Below are 18,765 nucleotides of genomic sequence, written 5' to 3'. Positions count from 1 at the left end.
TTCTTTAAGACTGAGCAATCAAACCAAAACAACAGGGGTATAGACAAACTATAGTTCTGCCAGAAGTGTTGGAGCAGTTGCAGCAAGGTTTTTTTTTTTTTTTTGTTAAAGACTAAAACCAGGTGAATAGAAGGAGAGTCTTTCCCTGGGCACATACCCACATTTATAGCTGTCAGTTTGACAGCAGACATCTCTGTTTCACAGAACTGCTGTCAACAGGTGCTCTGAGTCCTATTTGTTCAAATGTAAACAAATCTTTATATATTGTATTAACAGCACCTTTAAAAAACAATTAAGTTTGTATTTTTATATTGGGGTTTCTGAAGCAAACATGGAAGTTGATTTAAAAAAACAGTATATTTTTATAAAAAAATCTTCACCCTGCTTACCCTTGCTCCAGGTAACTGCTGCCCCCTTTTCCCCACATGCTGTCCTCTACTTTGTAAATGCTACAGAAATGAAAAGTAGAGCTGTTGCAAACTGAGACAAATTTGACTATAGACGGACCTGCTGTTTCTTTTTTCCTCACTACCTCTGCCATTTGAGCTCCATTATGTATTTTCAGTAAATAAGGAAATGAATGGGAAGGATAGGGATTTGAGAGTGACACAATTATTGTAGTGAGAGACAGCAGTGACATAAACAATCTCATGAAAGATGTCTTCCAGAGAGAGAGAGATCTAAGAAACCATCTAATAATTTATTGAAATGTATCCAAAACTAATTAGGGCAATGTAACCCTGTAAGAATGATCATCTTGAGAGAAATATGGAGGCTGTCATTGCTGACTTCTTTTTCAGAAAATGCCTGTCAATGACTCAGAAAATACTTAAAGTGATTGTAAATAAACTCATTGCCCGCTATTGGATTACCTCTCACATTCCAAATAAAAATCAATGGATGGTACAGGTAAATAATATGCTTATATGAGAAAAATTAACATATCAGCATAGAAATGTTCCTTGCAAATTTTACAGTATGTGGCAACCATGGCTGAAGGTTCCTGGCCTAGTACATCAGCTGGTAATGAACAGGCTTCTTCAGGGCTAACATGTTATTCAGGACTTTGCATCTCCCAAGGGTGTTATATTTGAGGTTTCATTTTTTCTATACTTTGTATGGTGTATATTTTTGTTTCTCTCTCCTCTGTTGCATTTCAGCTTTTTTGATTATACATTTGGCAAATTACACCAATTTTCCTTTTACTGGCTTATTTTGTGTGCCGATTAAGGGGTTGATTTACTAAAGGCAGACAGACTGTATACTTTGCAAAGTGCAGTTGCTCCAGAGCTTAGTAAATGAGCATCATCCAATCATGTGCAAGCAAAAATGCTGTTTTTTAATTTCCTTGCATGCGATTGGGTATTCTTTGCAAAGTGGAGCTTTACCTCATTTACTAAGGGCTGGAGCAACTGCACTTTGCAAAGAGCACAGTCTAATTGTCTTTAGTAAATGAACCCCTAAGTCTTTGATGCAAGACTGTAGCTTTGTGCTCTGCCATTATGAGTGTTATACAGCATGTACCTGTAATATTGTCCTCAGATGGAGAAAAGTGCCTTTACTGCAATTTGTAATATTGCTGAGCTGTAACTCTTAATCTTTCTTTATCTACAATAAACTTTTCTTTTCTGATTTAAAAAAAAGTGATTGTAAATGCTATTTTAAAAAAAAGAAATAAACAGGTTTATACTTACCTGCTCTGTACAATGGAATTGCACAGAGCGGCCCCGAACCTCCTGTTCTTGGGTCCCCTACCGGCGCTCCATTCTCCTCCCCTACACTGAGTGCCCCCATAGAAAACACTTGTGCAAGCTCCCTGCTGAGCCTTGACACTGCCCATTAACACAAACAGTGGGACTTGGCCCCGCCCCCTTATCAATGGCTTTGACTTGACAGCAGTGGGAGCCAATGGCTCCCACTGCTTCAGCAAAACCCAAGGGAGCCGGAAGTGAGGGGAGAGAGCAACTATACATGGACACATCGCTGGATCGAATGAGGGCTCAGGTAACTAAAAGGGAACACTGCTCCCTTTTTTACATTAATGCAAGAAATATTTAGGCTTTATAGCGACTTTAAGCCAGTGGGTCAGTATAACAGCCAAGCAGCTAGTATTTCCAGAAGGAGGTCAGCAAACGCAAGTCTTGCATTTCTCCCATGCCATGTTTAGTGTAATAAAATGTAATCTGTGTCATAGTTTGTATTAAGAAGCTACTGTATTAACCACCTAAAACGAAATATTTGAATTCTGGGTAGATGCCAATGTGTTCTGATACTGTATATCCTGTTTTTCAAACCTCTTCAGTTGAAAGAATGGCACTGTAACATCATTCACTCCAATCAGTCCAAGGCACCATCACACCTTGGAACTTTCCCAGGGTGGGCTTGTGGAGTAGGGAGAGGTGGTGATGGAGTACAGAACACTGTGGGAAGACACTATCACATGGCCCTGAATGAGTATAACCTGACAAACAACAAAATAACTGCAACAAGTTACAATTATCACTAAAAATATTAGATATCAGGAATAAAATATATAATGCCCGTGTTTCTCCCCTCTACAGTTTTACAGATGTCTGCACACACAATGTCCATATAATAGAAAATAAAGACCAAAATGTAACAATTACAATTTATAATAAAATCTATATTAGTTCTAATTCACATAGCAGCAAATGAAACTAATTTTCATAAAACAGAACACTGATAATATGACACTTGCAATAAAAATCTTTAGTTGTTAAAATATACAAAATAGTTGTACCATTTAAGGTTACTGTAACAAAAGGAAAAATATTCTTTAAATAGATGCAAAACATATTTATTGACCTGTCCTATAATAACTTAGCATACAGCCAAAAATTTGCATTAGCCACATTGTAACATACACTGTGTACACAATCTATATCAAAATATCTTAATAAATTATTCAATGATGTATATACACAATTTACATCAAGCACTTTTTATTTCTGTCAGTGTCCAAATGCAACATTTATTATTCTAAAATTTAATTAAAATCAGATATTTGAGCTGTTGTATACTTAAAAAGAAACATGGGCTTAACATAACACACAAACTTTAAGCAATACACTTGTTGCCCTTTTTGTCGATTTTTAATTTTCAGGGACAGACTGACACTTTGTACTGGGAGATTTTTTTTTTTCAGCAACCATGCCATAATAAAAGCATCCTATACAGAGAATCTTCGGAGCTTTTGGACCTACTGAATGGTTGAAGGCTGTCTAGCCTCTCTGGTCCTATTGGCAGTTCCCTTCTGTGCCTAAGGGCACCCTTCTTGGCTTCGCTTTTTCTTTCTTGCTCGTTTTTTTTTCTTCCCCTCTTTTCTTTTTTTTTTTCTCCCCCCCCCCTTTTTTTTCCTTTTTGTGGTTTTGTCCATGGTGGGTCTTTGGTTAGTTTGGTACTGTTACATCTGGCATATAAGCTTACCGCGATGGAGATATGGGATTCTGACACTGTCTATTGACTGTCTCTATTGCTCCTGGTCATGATTACATGGATAGCTTTCTGGCACTGGTCACTGTATACCTGTTCAAGCTCCCATACTCTGGATCATTGATCGTTTGTAGCAACCTCGCTGGCCCCTTGGAAATGTTTCTGTTTTGGAATATTGCGGTATTTCCTTTAAGTGATATTGTTTTTTTTCTTTTTATTTTGTCCTTGCCCCAGACTGTCGGAGCATATGTCTTGTGTTTTGACATTCTGTATGCTAAACTTCTAATTTTTCAATAAAATTAGATTGAACATAAAAGCATCCTAAACAAATATACTTTCAAAATAGGGAGTCAATGCTAACTTTTCCCGCTGCCTGAAAGCGGTTCTGTTCAAAAGAAATCCTTCTCTGAAATTTACAGGACACACAACACTCTGGAAGAAGTGTTGATCTCCTAGGTTCCCCACAGCTCTCACTGGTTTCTCCTGCTAACCTCCATGTCACTACCATATGCTGTAGAGAGTAGAGATCAACAGGAAGAACCAGTGAGAGCTGTGGGGAACCCAGGAGATCGTCACTACTGGAGTTGTCAGTTTCCCTGCAGGCATAAGAGGAAGATTCCAGCTGAAGGGGCTGAATTTTGGCAGTGTGGAAACATAAGTATTCTTGATCTTATTTTGCAGGTACATATGTTTAAGATACTTAATCATAACAGAGTCGCTTTAAATGGTAATCGTTGTTGTTCAATTCATAAGCATATAATTGCAAAATGGAATACTGTTCAGATACTAAAATCAACCCCATTTCTGCTTTCAGAGGTTTAAAATTATCAGGAAAATAAAAGATTGTCTGATTGCTTGCTTAAAGTTACTGCATTTAGCACAAAGGTAATGACCTTTTATTAAATAAAACCCATAGCGCAGGGAAACTTTTAAATATACAGCAAATACCATTAGGCACAGAAGTCATATTTACCAATGCTTCAGCTGTATAGCCCATGAAAAAGAGCAATAAATTCCCAGACAGTAAACGTGTTCATTTTACAAAGTGTACACAGCAAAAATGTGTTAAACATATATATGGTTTTGTTATGTTTTACACATTAAAACCTCTGCAAAAGGTCCAAGGAGAGTTTTATTGAAGATGCAGCGGATCCACACTAAATATGTTGTAGATGGTTTAATGTTTTCAGAGAAAGTGTGGTTCTGATAAGATAATATATAAGGCATGTATGTGTTTTCACCTTGCTCTTGGATCCATACTTCATATTTTACATCTCTGACTTTCAAGTACTTGAGATTCCATGGAATCTGCCAAGACACGGACAGCTTCGTTACGCTGGCACCTGAGGAAGAAGCCTGACACTTGCATTCCCTAACCTTACCAGGATACAATCCATTTGCAAACTTCTGTTTCCGGGAGACAGGCTTTGTTTTAACAACACCTCTTATGACTTTGATAAGTGATGAAACATCTACTTTTGTGTCCTGGTAGATACGGAAAAGCCACTCTGGATTACGGCAACAGAGGTGACGTGGAACCTCTTTACTCTTTGTTATCCGTTCCTGTTCAAAAACATCCAGGTGTGCAATGCCACCTTGTTCCCAAGACCTTTCAGGATAAGTGACCGTATTCTTCTCCTCCGTGTTCTGCCAAGCAACATACTGGAGCTCCATGCCTGGAAGGGTTGCTAAAGTTTTGTATGGTGTGTAATGATCTGGGTTTATGGCATAAGGGAAAAGCTCTACTACAGCTGCACCTCTTGGCAGAAAAAGGGACATAACCAACTGTGCTCCATGCATACTCACAAGCATAGATGCATTACTGATCAAACGCACAATTTCAGCAAATGAATTGTCTTCTAGAGAAACTGTTATTGTTCTCATCTGAAATTCCTGAGCTAAAGCAAGGAGTAATTCAGCCTCATTTACAATAAGTCTATTAATTGATCGAGTGAACAGTACTATGTAGTCTTCTGTTATACTCTGATCGGAACTTATGTTTAGCTTTCCCAATATGAACTTAGCAAAGTGTCTTATTTCATTGCCAGAGACCAATAGGTTTGCCTTCGGACCCTGCGGTTGGACAAAGCCATACTGATACCATGTGGTGATTTTCGTTAGCCCCACATAAGCCTTAGTAAAACAGAGGAGCCTACCTAAAGTCTTCAACTGCTCTTTCAACAAAGGCTGTTTATTGCTCATAAACTTGTAGATGTCAAAGTGTGAGCCTTCACCCCATCCTTCCATGAAGAAGAGTCGAGAGTCCAGGTCTAGGTCTGGAAACTGCTGCATGGTGTAGAATATTGGTAGCAAGTCATCGTGAAAGACATGCATTAGGTTGTCTGGATTAAACCTATTCATTATGAGTGCAACATCTGGCACAAAGACAGGCTTGGGCATAAATTTTAGCGCAGCAGCTGGAAGCTCTACAAAGTTGAAATACTGGGTATTGTGATCATCTACAGAGGACAAGTCTAAAAGAGCAGGTTGGAAGCGCCTAGCTCCTAGGTTTGGTAGCATAATCGATGAGTTGCTATGAAAAAAGACAAATTCTTCAGCTTCGGTGGAGAAACAAAGTGACTCGAAGCGACACACACGGTCTGTATGCATCCTCCCAGTACAAACCATCTTAGTGCCATCTTCCACAAGTGCATATAAAGCTGCTTGATAGTCAATGCGTACTTGCGACAGCTCTTGGGACTGACGGGTGAGGTCCAACTCCTCCTCAATAATAGAAAACTGCTCCCAAAGCTTGACATGTTTCCACAACACTGCTGCCAGGATGGATACAAGCAAAGCATTAAACACTGCAGATATGTTCATTCTGCAGAAATACCACATTGAGATGTCCAAAAAACAGCCTAGCAACAGTGACTGTCATCATTCAGGCAGCTTAACATTGTAAATAGATCTATGGAAGAAGAGGGAAAAAAAAGAATTCAAATTATCAAGGTTTCTTTATTATACCATGCTGATGATTTCAAACAATACATACATGCCATAACCTACTATATATGATGTTAAAAGCAGTGTATAGACTTTTTTTCAATGCTTTTTAGATGTGTAGGAATAATAATAATATAAGTTTTTGTGTGTACAGAGTGTTTTAACATGTCATATCCCAAAATGAAGGAGATTGTATGAGACATGAGAAATATTCCCATTCATTTTAGGATAAGAGATAGAATGAGACATGTGAATACATGTTCTAAGAAGGCTCTACTGTGCTACGTAGATGTAAAAATGATCATCTTAAATTTTATCCATTTGTGTTATACAGTATGTACATGGGGCAACAAACTTTTTTGTACATTACATATGCATGCTCGGTTTTCTGCTTCACAGTGCTACACAATGGTTGTGCATTAATGTGCCTTCTCACAATGTAAGTCTATGGAATAGCCAACCAATTGAAAATAATACACTCCCTGTGTGCCTATATCTTATCTCAGGTATTAAAGTGGTTGTAAAGGTAAAACATTTTTTTCCTTGAATGCATTCTCCGCATTATGGTAAAAAAACCCCCCCAAAAAACAAACAAAAAAAAAACCTTTTGATAGTAGAACATCCCCCAGCCCCCCACCCACATACTCACCTGAGACTGATCTTGATCCAGTGCTGTGCAAGTCTGCAGCTCCTCTCCCCTCTCTCAGATCAGAGGCACTGGCTCCTGCCAGTCAACAGCTGTCAGGAGAGTGGGGCCAAGCCACAGCTGTGTATCTGACTAGACGCAAACAGCCCAGCTTGAGATCGAGTATGCACAAGTGCCTCCAGAGTTAGCGGCTTCTTATGGTGGCACTCAGAAGGGGGGAGGAGCCAGGAGCACTGGCAGGGGACCCCAGAAGAGGATTGGGGCTGCTCTATGCAAAACCATAGCACAGAACAGGTAAGTACAGTAATTCCGCTACTTACGAATGAGTTCAGTTCCAGGAGCTCATTTGCAAGTCCAACTTGCTCGTAAGTCCAACAAAGATCAGTGCTTGCAAACAATGGCTGCGAGCGCCAATCAATGTCCTCTGGCGGGGGAGTCCCCTGTCAAGACACAAAGGCACAGCGGGGGAGATTGCCGCACCAACATTACTTGTGTTGGTACGGCAATCTATCTTTTTTTTTTTCGCTCAGCCTGCTGGGTTGTACAAAAAAACCCAGCTACACGATTGAACATGCAAAACACATGTTCCAATCTTTGAAGGTTCGCAAGTGGAACATTCGTATGTAGAGGACTTACTGTATAACCACTTGCGGACAGCCTGCCCGCAATGTAATGGAGACGGGCAGCTACACAAGCAAAGCAATGTGCCCTTACCCCATCAGCTTGTCAGCAAGTCCCGGCCAATGATTAATGCTGGGACCTGCTGATCGGCTGTGTACAATCAACCCAGAGCTCTGTACAGAGGGAACGATCTCGGTTTCTCATTCCTGCGAGGCAAGGATGAGAAACTAAGAGATCTATCAGAGATCTATCAGTAAAAGCAGCACACGTTACACATAGTTAGGCACACATATAAAAAGAAAAGTTTTACAATCAGTTTAGGTGTAACTGCTTCTATTGAAGCTTTCTGTGCCCCCATCCCTCTTGCCAGTCTATGGGCCTGTGTTGATGACAAAAGTTTGACATGTTTCTGACATTGTTCAGAATCTGACAGGTGCATTTGACCTATTTCAAGCAGGTTTACAACACCCCTCTGACATGAACAAAAGTCCATCGACACAACTCCTAGCCACGCATTTATCACACTGGATTTTGGAAGCTTACTTTCACAACCTCTATGTCCATATGGACTGCCCACATATCATTTGCGGCACCACTATGAATTGAGCTACTTTTTTTTCCCTCATAGAATGTCAGGGCCATAAAAGAAGAAAAAAAAAAAGAAGAGGTTTCCCCATGGGATTGTTTCCCCAAATCACAGTTGTCATCAGAACAATAGAGAGGAAATCTTCCATAGGCCACAAAACTGTCTAAAGGCCTCATTCACACAAGGGGTACCTATTCATACACCTGTGCAAAGGGCAGTCTTTATCTGCACATGTGTTTCATGGATTTACATGCAGACAGTCCAATTCATGTTTAATGAGATGCAGCAGCTGCACAGACACAGCTGTTGCTCCCACTTTTACAGTGGCACAGGTCCCTGAATGCACACAATCTGCATTTGGGGACACGCACCAATTTAACTGGAAAAATAGGACCAGCGGTTGTGTTCCAATAGACATGGAGGGGATTGCCTGCATGCGCATGCATGGAATACCTGTGCACCCCATGAGAGCACAGATGGCCCTTGAAACGATGGGTATGCCCATCTAGATGATGCCTAAGAGGGGATTATGCCTCACTTCATGATATGCCTCTGGGATAGGAAAAAAAAAAAAAAAGAGTGAATATCTCCCCAACAGGAGAAAATAAATAAATAAAATGTTGCTTTAATCCATCTTTGTTGCTTTGAATCCCACAGCATAACCAAACTCTAAATTTACATGTAACCTTGCACCAACACTTAAAAGATATCACCCCCCCCCCCCCCCTCCCAGAAAATAAAAAATATATATATATTACAGCTGTCCTCAGTCGTGGTAGCTGCATTCAGGTTTAATTTCTTCGGGCTTACTTTTCATTATTTGACCTGGTTATCCAGCAGTTACACATTTCCTGTCCCTGGGTGGCTGTGTTCACTTCTCCACTCAGCATGCTCGCCTGATTTAGACCAAAAATAGGTCTTCCTCGATTCATCTCCATTACACTGGAGGAGAGGTATTACAGAAGATATCATTTCCTGCGCTTTCAGTGTAGGTCAAGAGAAGTGACAAAGACACTGCATTTCTGGCAATATCATGTTGTTAGGTTTGGTAGCTGCATTAGTTTTCACGTTCGGGCCAAGGACTGGTAAAGAGCAATATATTACATTTTTGTTTTTGGGTTGAGATATCCTTTAACCAGTTCCCGACCACACTATAGCCAAAAGACGGCTACAGTGTAGTCAGCTAGTTCTGGGAGCCAGAGCCACACCCTCCACACGCCCCCTTGGGGTGTGCACCATGGTTGCTGTGTTCTTTGGACATAGCTTATCACGTGTCCAGGTAAAGGGCCAATCAGAGCCGTCTTTTACCATGTGATCAGCTGTGCCCAATCAAAGCTGATCACAGTGTAATTAGTGGCAGTCCTCTCCTTGTGCTGACAGCAAGTGAGGAGAGGAGAACCGGTGGCATTTCTCAGAGGGGGACATCCACACTGATCAACAGTGCCCTGATGATCAGTGAGGCTAATAGTGCCCATCAGTACTGGCTATTAGTGCCACATATCAGTGCAGCCTCATCATCGAAGGAGAAAAATCACTTACTTACAACAAAACTTTATAGCAGAAACTAAGAAAAACTTTTTTTTTTTTTCAAAATTTTTGGTCTTTTTTGTTCGTTTAGCAAAAAATAAAAACCACATTGGTGATCAAATACCACCAAAAGAAAGCTCTATTTGTCTCAAAAAAAATGATAAAAATTTATTTTGAGCACAGTGTTGCATGACCACACAATTGTCATTCAAAGTGCATAAGCGCTGAAAGCTGAAAATTGGCCTGTGCAGGAAGGGGGTAAAAGTACCCGGTAGGCAAGTGGTTAAAGAAAAAGGCAGGCCATAGACGGGCTGTTTATCGACTGAATTTTCAGCCGATAAACAAAAAAAAAAAATTAAAAAAAAAAAAAAATCGGTCGGCCCAGTTGCTGATGCCGCCACCCATGTCCATGAAAAACGGCTGTTTTTTGCGGATTTTCCAGCATGACCGATAAAAATAAATGAGGAGATCCGTGAAAAATGGCCGAGGGGCTGGCCCTACTAACAGCGTGATTATCGGACACAAATTCGGCCGATAAACGACCTGTCTATGGCCTGCATTAGTATACCTTTGGTAATGTGTTACACCCGCATTTAATATGTTACATATAACCTGTTACCAAAGAGCACCTGCCTGCGATCTTCCAATTCATCACTGTGACAGCGAGAAGGAGATCATCTCACTGCACCCGCTGCAACAATTTAAAAAGAGCGTGATCATGTAGGGCTTCCCCCACACAGTTGCATCATTCATGTCAGTGAATGAACTACAATTACCATCTTCCATGACTGCAGATGACTTGCAGTTCTCAATGAACTGTGAGGGTGCTGGTGATCACTCTCGTAGTTCATTGATATCCCCACTGTCTGCCAATATGGGAGGTACAAGCAGACAGCTATACTAAGATTCTGCAGTATCCTGACATTGCACCCGTGATCTACAGGGTGCAATGCTCTGCAGGCTCCAGAAAAAAAAAAGATAAATGTAAAAAAATAAATGCATATTATTTTCTGCAAAAGTATGTGTATTAAGTACTTTTTTTTTTTAAGGCAAACTTAGTCTAAGTGTTGTATGGGGTTACATGTAAATTTAGGGTTTGGTTACATTTTGGGATTCAGGCAATAAAAGGGTTAAGTGTGAGGAGCAGCATAAACTTGCATTCTCACCTGAGCAGAGTGTATTCCCGGTAATTTAGAAGTTTTTTTTTTGTTTTTTTTTTTTAAAGGGGGGTGTGGCATTTGTAAAGCATTTTTTAAGCTGTGAGGAAGGGTTGTGCGCAAGTGTCAAGCTTTAGGTCTGTGGCAAAGGAAGGTGTAGGGAAAACATTTTACAAAATGCTCAGGTGTGAATTGGTGCCAAGAGGCAGAGGAAATCTTGTCTTCACTCTTGAGCTTTGGCCTTTTTCTGGCATTATATATATATTTTTTTTTTCCAGGCCTCCTGCACACGTGAGCTCGGATTTACAAAAAAAAAACAATTCTGCCTCTAAATGCCCCTCTATGTTAGCCTATGCAGGGCTCCACAAATCCCAGGTTGCCACGGCAGCTAGAAATTAAGTCTTGGTGCCTGGGTTCTAGTTGACTTCAACGCAAAATGCCCCCCCCCCCCTTGACTAATGCAAAAAACTCCTGTCCATAGCAATTCTATGTGAACACTTACCTCCACATGCCACTCTACTCTATCACTCGCGAGTCTGGAACACACAACTACAAACTCGCACAGGACTCTATTCGTAATGGCACTCAAAACGCATGTAGATTGCATCTGAGTGAACCACCTCCATAGGAACACATAATATCTAGCCTGTCCTGCGAATCTGCGTGTTTGAAAACACATCCAGAATCGCATATGTGTGAACAGGGCAGCTCCATTCACACTTGGGCATTTTGAGATCACGGCATTAGCTGCAATCGCAAAACGCAAATTCAGGTGCCATTATTTGCAATGGCACCTAAAATGTGGTATGGTTTTGCCTTGTCGCGTGGCAAATTGCATCGCGTGAAGCTTGTCGCCAAAAGTTGCCTTGCCCCAGGTGCTGACAACCTGCACTCCGCTAAAAAAAAAAACTGGCTCCTTACTTTTCAGCTGGCTCCAGATTCAAAGCAAATCTGTCAAACCCTGAGCCTATGGGGGAGATTTACTAAAACTGGAGCTATCAGAATCTGATGCACCTGTGCATGGTAACCAATCAGCTTCTGACTTCAGCTTGTTCAATTAAGCCTTGGCAATAAAACCTGGAATCTGATTGGTTTCCATGCAGAAGTGAACCTGATTTTGCGCTCCCAAGCTTTAGATAAAAAAACTACTATGTGTCCATGGCGTTTACAGGAGTTTAGTATCAAGGGCTTTTGGAGGCAGAAAAAGAAAACTTGTATGTTTAAGAGATAACATGCATTTTAAAAAAAACCTTTCCATGGGTAAATGCACCTAAACACTAAGTGCATTTAGTCCTTGAGCGGTTTTTATTTCAATGGCCAGAATATTAAAGTGTTACTAAACCCACAACAGTAAAATCAGTCTGTGTATGCAGTAAAGCATGCTTGATATACTCACCGTAGAACCTAAGGGGTTAATCCTCTGCATTATGTAAAAACGCAGTTTGATCCTGACTTCTTTGATCCTCCCCTTCTTCCAGTGCCCCCTCTTATCTGATAAGACACTCTGCTAATGCTCAGTTTGGTGTGTATTGCTACAGAGGGTTTTTTTTTCTTGGGACAGTGCATGTGAAAAAGCACGGGGCCAATCAGCACTATCCAGACAGAGGTCAGGGGTTCTGCATCCTCCTAGAACAGAAACAAAACTCCTCCTACTTGCTTTAACAAGAGCTCTGCCGAACACTGATAGAAGTCACAAGACTGCTCTAACTGCTGGTGAGAAAAGGTATTTAGCAGTTTATATGTACTAAAAATGCACTTCCATGTTGTGTGTACTGTGGGAAACCAGATATAGTGAATGCAGGGTCCTGGGTTTAGTAACACTTTAATCACTTGCCCTACTGAGGATTTACCCCCCCCCCCTTCCTGACCAGGCCATTTTTTGCTTTAAGGCGCTGCGTTACTTTGACAATTGCGCAGTCATACAATGCTGCACCCAAATGAAATTTATTACCTTTTTTCCCCCCCACTAATTGAGCCTTCTTTCGGTGGTATTTGATCATCTGTGCATTTTTATTTTTTGCTCTATAAGAAAAAAAAAAAAAAAAAAAAAAAGCAACAATTTAGAGAAAAACAATATTTTTGACTTTTTGCTATTAAACATGTCCAGTAAAAAAAATTAAAAAAAAATCTAATTTCATCATAAATTTAGGCCAAAATGTATTCTGCTACATCTTTACTAGACAAAAAAAATCCCAATACGTGAACATTAATTGGTTTACGTGAAAGTTATAGCGTTTACAAATGGTGGTTTATATACTGGGATTTTAATGTTTTTATTTTTACTAGTAATGGTGGCAATCAGCAACTTATAGAGGGACTGTGGAGGACATTCTGACACTGGGGGGAACTGACTTGGTGTCAGTGACATCCCCAGTAACACCAATACAGTGATCAGTGCTAAAGAAAAGCACTGACACTGTACTAATGACACTGGGCAGGAAGGGGTTAACATGAGGGGCGATCAAAGGGTTAACTGTGTGCAGTTTTACTATAAGCTGTCTCCCTGTGCCTCACTGTAAGCACGCTGCTTGGCATGGCTATGCTGTGCACAGCCATCCAAAGCAGTGTGCACAAGCTGACAGGGAGAACTGTTTTGTTTACAAATAGTTCTCCTCCCCGTCGGAGATGCTCGGCAATCACCAGCCGGAACCTGGTGACTGACAACTGCGGCCGCGAATGGCGGCGTGGGAAGCGCATGCGTGCGCCCCCTACCCAGAAATGCAAAATCACGTATATATATGTGATTTTGCGCACCCGTGCCACCCTGTAGCAGTAGTTCTGCTATAGGGCGGTCGGGAAGTGGTTAATAATTGCAATAAATGCCGAAGTGCTTGGTGCGCCTAAAAGCATTTGCAAACACGGCTTAGGAGCATTTTTCAAAACTGCTTTTCTCCTGTAAGGAGAAAAAGGTTTACAAAAGCCCCAGTGTGCATGCAGCATGAAGTGTAAGGCTCCAAGCACTCTAGCGTTTTTTAGTAGCATTTAGGAGTGTTAGCACTTCAATTATGTTCTATAGTACATGTAGAGAAAAAAAAAAAAAGCTAGAAAAAGCTGCTAAGAGCGTTTTAGTAGCATTTAATGCTGCTGAAAAAATGCTCAAAAAAACTATACAAAAACTTTTTTTTTTCGCTTCTAGACGCTGAAGTTGTACCACTTGCCCTCCAGAGGATTTACCCCCCATTCCTGACCAGGCCATTTTTTGAAATATGGCGCTGCGTTACTTTAACTGAGAATTGTGCGGTCATGCAATGCTGTCCATAAAATTAAACTAATGTTCTTTTTTTTCCCTTTTTTCTTTTGAAGGTATTTGTTCACCTGTTTTTATTTTGTGAAAAAAAATATAATTTTTGACTTTTTTGCTATAAAACATATACAGTAAAAAAAAAAAAATGTTAAAAATAAAATTTTGTCATAAATTTAGGTTAAAATGTACTCTGCTACATGTCTTTGCTGAAAAAAAAAATCCCAATACGTGTAAATTAATTGGTTTATGTGAAAGTTATAGTGTTTACAAATGGTGGCATACTGGAATTTTAATTTTTTTTATACTAGTAATGGTGGCGATCAGCAACTTAAAGTGGGAATGCGGTGGGCATTCTACACTGAGGGGGGGACTAACTGCCACTGGCATCCCAATGACACTAATACAGTGCTAATAAAAAGCATTAACACTGTACTAATGATACTGGATAGTAAGGGGTTAACGGTGTGTTGTTTTAAAGGTATGTGCTGTGTGTGTTTTACTGTGGAAACATACTGCTGTGTATTTCTCTGCTGTGCAGAGAAATACACAGAAGCATGTCCTTGCTGGCAGGAGAGAGACCTGTGTTGTTTATACACAGGTCTCTCTTTCCATCAGTTCTACACGGCGATTGCCAGATGCGGGGAATCTACAGCTGGGACACGATGATTGACATCCCTAGCAGCCAATGGTGGTGTAGCGCACATGTTCCCTACCCAAAAATGCAAATTGTGTGTGTGTATATATATATATATATATATATATATATATATATATATATATATATATATAAAATTTTGTGCAGCCCTGTAGCAATAGTTCTACTATAGGGTGGTGGGAGAGCGATTAAAACAACACTATTAGCCTAAAGTAGTGCGCACGGACACATAGGAGAATGCTATTTCGCTTCTGGGAGCTTAAAAAAAAAAAGTTTGTGTGCATGAAGGCTACTTTCACACTGATACACCACAAAAAAAAAAAAAAAATAGCAAAAACGCATAGCTGTTTTTCCTGTGCTTTTGCCGCGCTTTCTGAGCATTTTTAAAGGACACGTGACTTAAAAACTGTACCAAAAACGCTTCTCAGAGGAGCTTTCCATTGATTTTGATGGGAAGAAGTTTTTTTGGGGCATTTTTTTTAAACTCCCCAAACATGCCCCAAGCGGGAGTTTTTACACTGCAACGCCTCAGTGTGAAAACATACATAGATGTACATTCGCATACATAGGGAAGTGTTTTTCTCTTGCTTTTCAGACACGCAAAGATGCTTCAAAAACTCCTCAGTGTGAAAGTAGCCTAACCCCTGGTTCACATAAAGGCGGCCGTGTTTTGCGCGGGCACGAGAGCCAATTCATTTGAATGGACTTCCTTGCCCCGGGACACGCAGGGAAGAAGTCCCTGCACGTCTTTGGAAATGCAGCCCGCACAGGAACCTCGGTTCCCAGTGCGGTTGCGACTTCCAGTGCGGGTGGCGTGCCATTAGAATTAATGGCACCCGCCCGCAGGTCCGCATTCTTCTGTGCGGCTGCACGGATTTTCATGTGGATCCACCCGCACAGATGTGAATCTAGCCTAAGAGTTTTTGTTTAGGCCAAAAGGAAAGTAGTATACTAGGAAGAGACCAAAACAGGAGGAAAACCCGTGATCCTGCCCTGACTCGGATAGTGAACGTGTTTGGTTCATCCAGAGACAGCACACGGCTCAGATGGAATGGGAATTTTATTCTCGCACTTCTGGAAACGCACAACCAGCTCCGGTGTGAACATGGTGCTAAACGTCCCACCATCTTGACTACCAGGTGCTGCATTCTCAGGTTCCATGACCCTGTGCAAATTGCATGTCACACTTCTGGTGCCATTCATTGTTGGTGGTGCCTCAAACTTGGCCAGCAGCCGTGCATTTTTGTGTGTGAAAAATGTGGCAAAACCGTGCAAAGCTCAATGCCCACAAAGGTACATGAGCTTATTTAAAGCACAGGGCAGCCCACTGAAAAGATCAGGCGGACTACGGCACAGAACATGAAAATGTGCCAAAAAAAGCATTAAAAAGCAAGAGGTGAATGCAGACACTGCATGCACTTTATTCCTGGGACACATTCACTAACATCTACATAATGACAGGTCCCCTTCACTCAGCACACACCACAGCAGTCAGCTGCAAGAGTTCGAGAACTAGTGCATCATGGGACTTGTAGTCCTACACCTGGAGTCGCACAGGCTGATGGGAAGATACTATACACGGCATGCAGAGAAGACATGCTGCACACTGCACAGCACACAGGACTCCGATCCCCGCACTGCACTCAGGACCAAATCATCTTACTTGTCTCCAGAGAACACAACACGCGGCTCAGAGCCTGCAGCATGGACAGCATACACCGCCCCTCCCACACAGGAGGCTGGTCACATGATGGTGATGTCACCGCAGGTCCTTCAGCTCTCTGCGCGCTCCGTGTATAGGGGGGGTGTGAGGGGAGTACAATGTGATTAGGGTTGGCGCCTCGCCCCTTTAAAACCCGAATACATTCATTACACAGGTTCTGGGGCTCATTGATTACAGATAAGGCACTGAGTGAGTTTAATGAGCACCTTAATCAGCCACAGAAGCTGTGTAACTAATGTGTTCGGGTTTAAAGGGATGAGGTGGCAACCCCACATGTGACTGATATGAGGAAACCTACATATAGGGAAGAGGAATGGAGGACAGGAGGGAGATTTGCATGGACATAAGGCAGTGCTTGCCAGTCCCTTTCATATGCAGTAACGTTCTACAAAGAGATCTCACTGTGGAAAAACAAACATGGCCGAGATGATCAACCTTCACCCTCCAATACAAGAGATCATACCTATCACTTTATTCAATACTTCACCACTTCCAGTCCTGACACTTTCTCCCCCTTCATATCCAGGCCAATTTTCAGCGCTATCACACTTTGAATGACAATTGCGCAGTCGTGCAACACTACCCATATGAATTTGTAAGCATTTGAGACAGATAAAACTTTATATTGGTGGTATCTATTCACCACTGCGATTTCATTTTTTTTTTTTGCTATATAAATGAAAAAGTCCAAACATTTTGAAAAAAAAAAGTGTTTTCTTATGACATTTTGCAAATAAAGAATCTTTCTTGGCCAAAATTAATTCACCTATCTTTTTAGTAAAAAAATAACCCGAATTATAACCAAAAATTATAATTTTTCAAAAATGTTTTTACATTTTTTTTATATTATTTGTTTTTTTTTTTACATACCATCTCCCTAGCACTACAGTGTTACCATAGTGGCACTGTACTACTTGTGGGGGGTGATGAAGATTTTTTATTCTTTTTTTACAGATTGCTTTTACACCCATAAAGGCTTTAAAAGCAATCATTTCTCCTTCTCTCTGGCTGCATTCTTGCAGCCATTGAGAAATACTGTGAGAGCTGTGATTGGTCACAGCTTGTCACATGGTACAAGGCTGTTGTGAATAGCCTTGTACCATGTGATCTGCCATTTCAGGCAGCATAATGTTCTCCACAGCTTCTCCAGACCCTTTCACGTCTGTCACATGTGCTCATGGTGAACCTGTTGTTATCTGTGAAAAGCACAGGGTGCAGTGATGGACCTGCCAATTCTGGTGTTCAATGGCAAATGCCAATCGAGCTCTATAATGTCGGGGAGTGAGCACAGGGCCCACTAGAGGACGTCGGGCCCTCAGGCCACCCTCATGAAGTCTGTTTCTGATTGGTCAGAGACATTCACACCAGTGGCCTGCTGGAGGTCATTTTGTAGGGTTCTGGCAATGCTCATCCTGTTCCTCCTTGCACAAAGGAGCAGATACTGGTCCTGCTGATGGGTTAAGGACCTTCTACGGCCCTTTCCAGCTCTCCTACAGTAACTGCCTGTCTCCTGGAATCTCCTCCGTGCTCTTGAGACTCTGCTGGAAGACACAGCAAACCTTCTGGCAATGGCACGTATTGATGTGCCTTCCTGGAGGAGTTGGACTGCCTGGAAATCACATTGTATGATTTTTAAAGTATTTATTTGTCTTGCACTGCTGAACATAAGACTGAGAAAATCAGTGTTATTATTTGGTACAGAAGCCTTTGTTTGCAATTACAGAGGTCCATCCTTTCCTGTAGTTCTTGACCAGGTTTGCACACACTGCAACATGGATTTTGGCCCACTCCTCCACACAGATCTCCTCTAGATCTGTCAGGTTTCGGGGCTGTCGCTGAGCAACACAGAGTTTCAGCTCCCTCCAAAGATGTTCTATTGGATTTAGGTCTGGAGACTGGCTAGGCCACTCCAGAACCTTGATATGCTTCTTACGGAGCCACTCCTTGGTTATCCTGGCTGTGTGCTTTGGGTCATTGTCATGTTGGAAGATCCAGCCAAGACCCACCTTCAATGCTCTGGCTGAGGGAAGGAGGTTGTTGCTCAAAATCTCACAATAAATGGCCCCATTCATCCTCTCCTTAATACAGTGCAGTCCTCCTGTCCCCTTCGCAGAAAAGCACCCCCAAAACATGATGTTACCACCCCCATGCTTCACAGTAGGGATGGTGTTCTTGGGATGCAACTCATCCTTCTTTTTCCTCGACAC

The 18,765-nt window shown here is 41.4% G+C and overlaps 1 protein-coding gene across 4 annotated transcripts in view; it reads right to left on the bottom strand.

Moving 5' to 3' along the window:
* Positions 1-2,802: 2,802 nt before the first annotated feature.
* POMGNT2 (protein O-linked mannose N-acetylglucosaminyltransferase 2 (beta 1,4-)) overlaps positions 2,803-18,765 on the bottom strand; it is a 37,209-nt gene continuing 21,246 nt past the window's right edge. Inside the window, exons 1-3 of one of the 4 annotated variants that reach the window (XM_089686941.1) lie at positions 16,499-16,556; positions 12,888-12,958; positions 2,803-6,364 (exon numbers count right to left, since the gene is read on the bottom strand). In XM_089686941.1, the coding sequence (XP_089543067.1) occupies positions 4,540-6,294 (1,755 nt within the window). In that variant the 5' untranslated portion in view covers positions 6,295-6,364; positions 12,888-12,958; positions 16,499-16,556 and the 3' untranslated portion in view covers positions 2,803-4,539. Of the gene's footprint in view, positions 6,365-12,887; positions 12,959-16,498; positions 16,588-18,765 lie in introns of those variants that run through there. The other 3 variants (XM_089686947.1, XM_089686933.1, XM_089686928.1) reach the window with 3 other exon arrangements.

This window comes from Staurois parvus, unplaced genomic scaffold, assembly GCF_062004578.1.
Source record: "Staurois parvus isolate SC_StPar_1 unplaced genomic scaffold, SC_StPar_1.0 ptg000020l, whole genome shotgun sequence".
Classification (NCBI taxonomy): Eukaryota; Metazoa; Chordata; class Amphibia; order Anura; family Ranidae; genus Staurois; species Staurois parvus.
This window is presented reverse-complemented; position numbering and strand designations above follow the sequence as displayed.